Below are 10,416 nucleotides of genomic sequence, written 5' to 3'. Positions count from 1 at the left end.
ATACAAATTTTCAATGAAAAAGTTGAATTTTGAACTAAAAGAGATCAATTTTAGTTTAAAAAACTTTAATTTTCAATAAAACTGATGAATTTTAAACTAAAATGAATAATCTGCAACTGAAATAGTTGAATTTTATACGAAAATGATAAATTTGCGCAACCATAAACTTAAATTTTCTAGAAAAAAGGCGAATTTTTCAGAAAGTATATAAATTTGTTTGAAAATTTCTTTACTTTCGCTTATTGCAAAAAAGAAAAAGAAAAAGGAAGGAAGAAAGAAAAAAAGAAAGAAAGAAAGAAACGAAAAATGGTAATTACCTGTGCGATATTTGGCACGCAGAGTTTGGTGTCTGTCGGGGCTTTAATCGCGAGTATAAATTCGTCAGTGAATTTATCTTTCATGTCCTCGTAGGTGAGATAGGCGTATCTTTTGTTCGTTGTGTCGTTCTCGATATTTTTTATACTCTGCTTTATCCACTGTGTGTGCTTATCTAATAATTTTTCGTGCTCCTCCAATAATCGAAGCTCGTCCTTCAATTCTGTCAGTTTCTCCCCAACTTCCTGCGAGTTGCATCCTGGACCCGCACCTCTGTTTTCGTTTGAAAATTATTTCATTTCATTTAGAACACATTTTATTTTCCACAAAATACTTCATTTTTTATAACAAAGGCATAGATTTTCAAAATTAAATGAGAAATCTTCAACCAAAAAAATTAATTTTTAACAAATTCATTTTTATCCTTTAGATAATAATCAAAATAATCAAAAATGAAAAATTCTTATTTTTGAATCATTAAAAATTACAAATGAAAAATTCTGTAATTTTAAGTTTGGGCAATTTTGAGTTGAAAACTTGACTTTTGAAAATATTTTGAAAATCCCTTCAAAATCATTACAATTTATGAATTTTTATTTATGTACATTTGAAATTGAAGAATTCTAAACAACAAATCGTTTAAATTGAAGAATTTTCGATTTTAAATCTTCAAAATTGAAGTTTTTAATTCTGAAAATTAAGAAATAAAATGCAATTTTGACTTTCAAAATTATCAGAATTTAAGAACTTTTATTTATAAGTCTTTAAAATTAATAGTTTTTAATTAATTTTTTTATTATGCAATTTTTAAGTTAAACAGTTCCAAATTTCTGTGCTTTTCATGACTAACATTCAAAATTTCATCAATTCGAAAGATTTAAAATTGAAAAATCGACTTTTCACCTTCAAAATCGTCAAAATTGAAGACTTTTTATTTTGAAACCTTCAAAATTAAAGAGATTTTAATTTCCAAAATTTACAATGAAAGATTATGCAAGTTTTGAATTTCACAATTAAAAATATTTATTTTTTTTTATCTTTTAAATTGAAAAATTTTCAGTTTTCACTTTTTATATTTAAAGCTTTAAAATTAAAGAGTTTTCAGATTCCAAAATTTCCAACTACAGATTATTCAGGTTTTAAATTGTACAATTTTTTATTTTTTAAATTGAAGAACTTTTAGTAGTAATTCTTAAAAATTGCATAACTTTGTATCGCAAATTTTGAAATTGAAGAGTTTTTAATTTTTTATCTTTGCAATTAAAATTATGCAACTTTTGAATTTTACAATTAAAAATTCTAAAATTTTGATGCTTTGGATTAGAAAGTTTCTTCAAAGCGGAAGACTTTTTATTGAAAACTTGTTTTTGGACCTTCAAAATAATCAGCAATGAAAAATTTTTATTTCTTTATTCTTTTTTTTTTTATTAATTTCGAAAATTTACAATAAAAAATTATGCAAATTTTAAGTTTTGAAATTAAAAATTCTGTAAATTTGAAGATTTAAATTTGAAATTTTATCAATTTGGAAAATTTATAATGCAGAAATATTGACTTTTGTTCTTTAAATCCATCAATATTAAAAATTTTTTATTTTAAAATTTTTGAAATTAAAGAGTTATTATTTTTGAAAATTTACAATTAAAAATTCAGCAATTTTTATAATGTATATTAGAAATTTCTTAAACTTGGAAGATTTAGAATTGAAAACTTGACTTTTGACCGTCAAAATAATAAAAAATGGGCAATTATTATTTTTAAATATTAAAAATTTTTAATGAAAAATTCTTTAATTTCAAATTAGTTTAATTTTAACAATTTTGAGTTAAAAACTTCACTCTTGATCTTCAAAATCATCACAATTTATGCATTTTTATTGTTGGATATTTGGAATTGAAAAATTCTAAGCGAATAGTTAAAATTGAAGAATTTTTTATTTTAAATTTTAAGAATTGAATTTTTAAATTCTAAAAATTAACAAAAAAATGCAAGTTTGAAATTATACAACTAAAATTTCAATAATTTTGATGCTTAAGATTAGAAAATTTCTTCAAATCCGAAGATTTAGAATTGAAAACTTGACTTTTAAATTTCAAAATCATCAGAATTGAAGAATTTTTATTTGTAAATCTTTTAAAATTAATAGATTTTAATCAATTTGTTTTACTATTCAAATTTTAAGTTAAACAGTTCCAAAATTTTTTAAACCTTCTAAATTGATATTGTTTTATTCTTTTTTTTTATTATGGAAAACATTCTGTACTTTTCATGATTTACAATCAAAATTTCTTTAAATTTAAAGATTTAGAATTGAAACCAACTTGACTTTTGACTTTTAAAATCATTAAAATTAAAACAATAAAATTATTAATAAATCTTTAAATTTGAAATTTAATCAATTTGGAATATTTAGAATTCAGAAATATTGCTTTTTGTTCTTTGAAACCATCAAAATTGAAGATTTAAAATTTCTTAATTTTTGAAACAGTTACTATTTTTGAAAATTTACAATTGAAAATTATGCAATTTTCATGATTCATATTCGAAATATCTTAAATTTGGAAGATTTAGAATTGAAAAGTTGACTTTTGGCCTTCAAAAGAATCAATAAGGAAGAATTATTATTTTTAAATCTTTAAAATTCACAATGAAAAATTTTGTAATTTTAAAATTGTTCAAATTGGGAAATTTGGAATTAAAAACTTGGCTTTTGATCTTCAAAATCACAATTTATGAATTTTTATTTATTTATATTTGAAATTGAAGAATTATAAACAACAAATCGTTAAAATTGATGAATTTACGATTTTAAATATTTAAAAATGAAGTTTTTAATTCTGTAAATTAACAAAAAAATGCAAGAAATGCAAGAATGAAAGATTTATATATTTTTAATCTTTTAAATTGATATTATTCAATTAATTTCTTTATTATTCAATTGTTAAGTTAAAAAGTTCAACATTCTGTACTTTTCATCATTTACAATCAAAGTTTCTTTAAATTGAATGATTTAGAATTGAAAACTTGACTTTTGGCTTTCAAAATCATTAAGATTAAAAAAAATATTAATATTTCAAATTGAAGTTTTTAATTTTGACTAATAAAGAGTATTTTTAACAAAATAAATCAATTGAAACCCAAACGGTTAAATTTTCAACAACATCAAATATAAAGTTTTAACAGCAACAAAAATAAATTGTTAACCCAAAATGGAATAGTTAAATTTTCAACAAAATAGTTCATTTTTTAAGCAAAGGGATACATTTTTAACTGAAATTATGAACATTCAACCAAAAAATGAATTTTTAACAACAAAAAATGGAAGTTACATTTTCAGTTAAAAAGATAAATATACAACCAAAAACAGGAAGAATAATCAACAAAATAGTTTACTTTTTCAATCAAAGCGATGCATTTTTTAAACCAAAATGATGAATTTTAAAAGAAAAAATTATTTTTTAACAAAGTAGTTCAACTTTCAAACAAAAAAATAAATTGTCGATTTAGAAACATGAGTTGTCAATCAAATAAATTAATTAGAAACAAAATATTTCAATTTTAAACTAAAAAATATCAATTTTCACACAAAATGGAATATTAACATTTTTAGTTATAAAGAATAATAATTAAACAAAACAGGAATAATTTTCAATAAAATAGTTTAATTTTTAAAAAAGGGTTTCAGCTTTCAACCGAGAAGATTAATTTTCGAAGCAAAAAAACTAATAGAAAATAAAAAATTTTAAACAAAAACTGGTTGAATTTTCAACAACAAATATCAAGTTTTAACAACAAAAATAAATTCTCAACCAAAAATGGAATAGTTAAATTTTCAGTTAGAAAGTTGATATTCAATCAATACCAGCAGATTTTTCAACAAAATAGTCAATTTTTCAATTAAAGCGAAGAATTTTTAAACTGAAATGACGAAAATTCTAACAAATTTTGAATCAAATAAGTCAATTTTAACCAAATAGTTGAATTTTCAGTTAAAAAGATCAATATTCAACCAAAAACAAGAAGAATTTTCAACCAAACATTAAATTTTTCAATCAAAGCGAAGAATTTTTCAACAGAAATGATGAATCTTCAACAAAAAAAATATTATTCTTGTAAAAAGTAGTTCAACTTTGAACCAAGAAAATTAATTTTCGACTAAAACGAATTGTTAACCAAATAAATCAATTTGAAACATAATGGTTACATTTTCAACAACATCAAATATCAAGCTTTAACAACAAACAAAAATAAATATTTAACAAAAAATTAAATTGTTTAATTTTCAGTTAAAAAGATTAATTTACAACCAAAAACAAGAAGAATTTTCAACAAAATAGTCAATTTTTCAATCAAATCCTTAAATTTATTAACTGAAATGATGAATCTTTAAAAATAAAGTTTTTAATTTTGAGAATTTATAATTAAAAATTATGCATATTTTAAATTTTACAATTAAAAATTCAGCAATTTTTATGATTTATATGTTTAATTTTTTAAATTTGGAAGATTTAGAATAGAAATCTTGACTTTTGACCTTCAAAATAGTCAAAATTTAAGAATTATTATTTTGAAATCTTTAAAATTTACAAATGAAAAATTCTGTTATTTTAAATTTGGGCTATTTAGAATTAAAAACTTGACTTTTCATTTTCAAAATCATCACAATTTATGAATTTTCATTTATCTGAATTTGAAAAATTCTAAACAACAAATCGTTAAAATTGAAGTTTTTAATTCTGAAAATAAAGAAACAAAAATGCCCCTTTTATATTATACAATTAAATGATATAATTTTGATATTTTATATTAGAAAATTTCTTCAATTTGGAAGATTTAGAATTGAAAACTTGACTTTTGACTTTCAAAATCGTCAGAATTTAAGAAGGTTTATTTATTAATCTTTTAAAATTGACTTTTTAATTAATTTTTTCATTATGCAATTGTTAAGTTAAACAATTTAACATTCTGTACTTTTCAAGGTTTGCACTCGAAATTTTATCATTTTGAAAGATTTAGAATTGAAAAATGGACTTTTGACCTTCAAAATCGTTAAAATTGAAGACTTTTTATTTTTGAACCTTTTAAATCAAAGCGTTTTTAATTTCCAAAATTTACAATTCAAAATTGTTTAAGTTTTAAATTTTTAATTGAAGAGAATTTAATTTTTTGAAATTTGAATTAAAATTATGCAAGTTCTGAATTTTACAATTAAAAATGCTGTCCTTTTTATCCTTTAAAATCATCCAAATTTATCAAGATCTATTTTTGTATCTTTAAAATGGAAGAATTTTTAATTGTGAATCTTCGAAACGTAAATCCTTAAAATTGAAGTTTTTAATATTGAAAAATACCAGTAAAAAATTATACAATTTTTAAGCTTTACAATTTAAAATTCTATAATTTCAATACTTCAGATTAGAAAAATTCTTGAATTCGAAAGATTAGGAATTAAAAACTTGAGTTTTTAATTTTTTTAATTCACAATTAAAAATTATGCAAGTTTTTTATTTCTAAAATCCGTAACTGTGAATATTTTAATTTGAAATTTAATCAATTAGGAAGCTTTCGAATTCAGAACTCTTGACCTTTTTTCTTAAAAATCATAAAAATTTTAATTATCAAACTTCTTAAACTGAAAAGTTTTTAAATATTAAATTTTACAATTAAAAATTTTGCAATTTTTATCCTTTAGATAAGAAAATTTCTCGAATTCGAAAGATTTAGACATGAAAAAATTGACTTTTGACCTTCAAAATCATCAAAATAAAACAATTTTTATTTTTTTAATCTTCAAATTTGAAGAATTTTCATTTCAGTTGTTCAAAATTGCATAATTTTGTACTTTTAATCTTTAGAATTGAAGAATTCTTAATTTTGAAAATTTTCAATTAAAATTATACAAGTTTTAAGTTTTACAATTTAAAAATCTGCAATTTCTTTAATTTGAAACATTTATAATTAAAAACTTGACTTTTGATTTTCAATATTACCAATATTGAAGTATTTTTATTTTTTTTTTTAAATCTTTTAAATTAAAGAATTTTCAATTGTAAATCTTGAAAATTGCATAAATTTGTATTGTAAATTTTTAGAATTGAAGAGTTTTTATTTGAAAACTTTCAAATTATAAATCTTAAAAATTATGCAAATTTTAAGTTTTACAATTAAAAATTATGTAACTGATGATATACATTTGAAATTTAATCAATTCCGGAGATTTACAATAGAAAAATTGAATTTTGACCTTCAAAATCATTGAAATAGAAAAAATGTTCTTTTTAAATATTTGAAATAGGCAGATTTTTAATTTTTAAAATTAAAAATTATGCAAATTTTAAGTTTTATAATTAACAATTCTGTAAATTTGATAATCCACATTCGAAATTTCAACAATTTGAAAAATTCAAAACTCTTGACGTTTGTTCCTCAAAATAATCAAAATCGAACATTTTCAATTTTAACTCTTAAATATTCTATGACTGTGTATTGTAAATCTTAGAATTGAAGAATTGAAAAAAGAACGTTCAAAATTACATACCTTCAGAATATAAAACTTTAAAATTTTATAATTTACCATTTTTAAAATTCAAGAATTTTCAAGTCTTTAAAATGCTGAAAAATTAGAATTGAAAACTTGACTTTTGATTTTTAAAATCATTAAAATACAAGAAATGTATTCCTAAATTTTTAAAATTGAAATTTTTAATTTTGAAAATTTACAACGAAAAATTATGCAAATTTTAAGTTTTGGAATTAAAAATTCTGTAACTTTGACGATTTAAATTTGAAAAATCAATGTAAAAGATTTAAAATGCAGAAATCAAGACTTTTGTGCTTTAAAACCATCAAAATAGAAGTTTTAATTTTTTTTAATTTGAAATTTGAAGAATTTTTAATTTTGAACATTTATATTAAAAATTCAGAAATTTTTATGACTTATATTAGACATTTTTTTAATTGGGAAGATTTAGAATTGAAAACTTGACTTTTGACCTTCAAAATAGTCAAAATTGAGGAATTATTATTTTTAAATCTTTAAAATTTACAATGAAAAATTCTATAATTTTAAATTTGTTCAATTTGGGCCATTTTTAGTTAAAAATTTGACTTTTGATCTTCAAAATCATCACAATTTATGAATTTTGATTTGTTTATAATATAATTATATTTGGAATTGAAAAATTCTGAATAACAAATTGTTAAAATTCATAAATTTACGATTTTAAATCTTCAAAAACGAAGTTTTAAATTCTGAAACTACATAAAAAATTATATTTTAGATTCGAAAATTTCTTCAATTCGGAAGATTTAGAAGTAAAAAATGGAATTTTGACCTTCAAAATCGTCGAAATTCAGGACTTTATTTTTAAACATTTAAAATTAAAGAGTTTTTAATTTCCAACATTTACAATTAAAAATCATTCAAGTTTTAAGTTTAGAATGGAAGTTTTTAATTTTCTAAATTTTCAATTAAAATTATGCAAGTTTTTAATTTTGCAATTAAAAATTATGCGAGCCGCAAGTTTTAAGGTTTACGGTTAAAAATTCTAGAATTTTGATGATTTCGATTTGAAATTTCATCAACAAATTTAGAAAATTTAGAATTTAGAACTCTTCACTTTTGGTCTTAAAAATCATGAAAATTGAAGATTTTTAATTTTTAAACTTGACTTTTGACCTTCGAAATCATGAATATTGAAGAAATATAATTTTTTAAATTTAAATTTTTAATTATGAAAATTTAGAATTTAAAATTCCTTTAATTAAAAAATGTCTCGAATTCGTAAGATTTAGAATTTGAAAAATTGACTTTCGACCTTCAAAATGATCAAAATGAAAGAATTTGTATTTTTTTAATCATTAAAATTCAAGAATTTTTTATTTCAGTTCTTAAAAATTGCAGAATTTTGTACTGTAAATCTTTATAATTAAAAAGTGTTTAATTTCAATCTTTTCAATTATAAATCTTGAAAATTGGAAAATTCAAACATTTTTTTTTTAAATTACATAGCTTCACACAATAACTCTTAAAAATGGAATAATTAGCCATTTTCAAAATTCAATAGTTATCAATTTTTTAAATTGCCGTTTTAAATTTTGAAAAAATTTACAATTAAAAAATTTGTACTTTTCAACCTTTAAATTATCATTTTTTTTAATTCGGGAGATTTAGAATTGAAAACTGAAGTTTTAATTTCAAAATTTGTGTTTTTAAATATTTAAAATTGGCGGATATTTAATTTTGAAAATTAAAAATTTTTTAAATCAGCGAAATTTAAAATGTAAATATTATTTAATTAAATACACATATCATTAATTAAAAATTAATAAAAAATATATAATTTAATTTGATAATTTAGTCAATCAAAACAAGAATTGAAAGTTCTGTAATTTTTATGTTTTAAATTAGAAATTTCGTCAATTTAGAAGATTTACAATTGAAAAATCGACTTTTGACTTTTAAAATCATTAAAATTTAAAAATAATTATTCATAAATCTTTAAAATTGAAATTTTCAATTTTCAAAAAATTCGCAATTAAAAATTATGACAATGTGAAGTTTTACAATTAAAAATTCTGTAAATTTAAGGATTTAAATTTGAAATTCAATCAATTTGGAACATTTAGAATTCAGAAATCTTGACTTTTGTTCTTGAAAATCATCAAAATTGAAGATTTTTAATTTAAAAAATTTACAATTAAAAATTCGGCAGATTGTATGATTTATATTAAAAATTTCGACAGTTTATGAATTTTTATTTACATGTATTTGAAATTGAAGAATTCTAAACAACAAATCGTTAAAATTGAAGAATTTTCAATTTTTAATCTTCATAATTAAAGTTTTTAATCCTAAAAATAAACAAAAATGCCCGTTTTATGCTTTAAATTAAAAGTCATATAATTTTAATATTTTGTAATAGAAAATTTCTTCAATTCGGAAGATTTAGAATTGAAAACTTGATTTTTGACTTTAAAAATCATTAGAATTTAAGAATTTTTATTTATAAATTTTGACAATTTTAAGTTAAAAACTTCACTTTTCATCTTCAAAATCATCACAATTTATACATTTTTATTTATGTATATTTGAAATATAATTTAATTTACAATTAAAGATTATTCAAGTTTTAAATTGTACAATTAAAAATATTTATATTTTATTTTTATCTTTTAAATTGAAGAATTTTTAGTATCCAAAAATTTACAATGACAGATTATTCCGGTTTTAAATTGTACAAATTTTTTTTTTTTTAAATTGAAGAACTTTTAGTTGTAATTCTTAAAAATTTCATAACTTTTTATCGCAAATTTTGGAATTTAAGAGTTTTTAATTTTTTATATTTGCAATTAAAATTATGCAACTTTTGAATTTTACAATTTAAAATATTGTCATTCTTATCCTTTGGATCAGAAAATTTCTTCAATTTGGAAGTTTTAGAATTGAAAAATTTGACTTTTGATTTTCAAAATCACAATTTATGAATTTTTATTTATGTATATTTGAATTTGAAGAATTTTAAACAATAAAAATTTAAAATTGAAGTTTTTAATTCGAAAAATTAAGAAAAAAATGGAAGTTTCAAGTTATACAATTAAAATTTCTATAATTTTGATGATTTCGATTAGAAAGTTTCTTCAAAGTCAAAGATTTTTTAATTAAAATTTTTTTATTGATATTTTTTTATTCTTTTTTTTTATTATGCAATTTTTAAGATAAAAAGGTCAACATTTTTTACTTTTCATGATATAAAATTAAAATTTCTTTAAATTGAAAGATTTAGAATTGAAAAAACTTGACTTTTGACTTTTAGAATAATTAAAATTTTTTAAAAATTTAGTCAAATCTTTAAAATCGAAGTTTAAAATTTTGAAAATTCGCAATTAAAAATTATGCAAATTTTAAGTTTTACAATAAAAAATTCTGTAACTTTGATAATTTAAATTAGAAATTTAATCAATTTGGAACATTGGGAATTCAGAAATTTTGACTTTTGTTCATTAAAATCATCAAAATAGAAGTTTTAATTTTGTCACATTTGAAATTTAAAGAATTTTTAATGTTGAAAATTTAAATAAAAAATTCAGCAATTTTTATGA

General features: G+C 19.4%; 1 protein-coding gene across 2 annotated transcripts in view; it reads right to left on the bottom strand.

Annotated features, from left to right (window-relative positions):
• LOC117174763 (transcription factor E2F4-like) overlaps window positions 1–10,416 on the bottom strand; it is a 28,453-nt gene that overhangs the window by 16,122 nt on the left and 1,915 nt on the right. For both annotated transcript variants that reach the window (XM_033364119.1, XM_033364124.1), the window contains exon 3: window positions 318–588. In XM_033364119.1, coding sequence (XP_033220010.1) covers window positions 318–588 — 271 coding nt within the window. The remainder of the gene's footprint in view (window positions 1–317; window positions 589–10,416) is intronic.

Source organism: Belonocnema kinseyi, chromosome 1 (assembly GCF_010883055.1).
Source record: "Belonocnema kinseyi isolate 2016_QV_RU_SX_M_011 chromosome 1, B_treatae_v1, whole genome shotgun sequence".
Classification (NCBI taxonomy): domain Eukaryota; kingdom Metazoa; phylum Arthropoda; class Insecta; order Hymenoptera; family Cynipidae; genus Belonocnema; species Belonocnema kinseyi.
The sequence above is the reverse complement of the archived record's forward strand: the minus strand, read 5'-3'. Positions and strand labels throughout refer to the sequence as shown.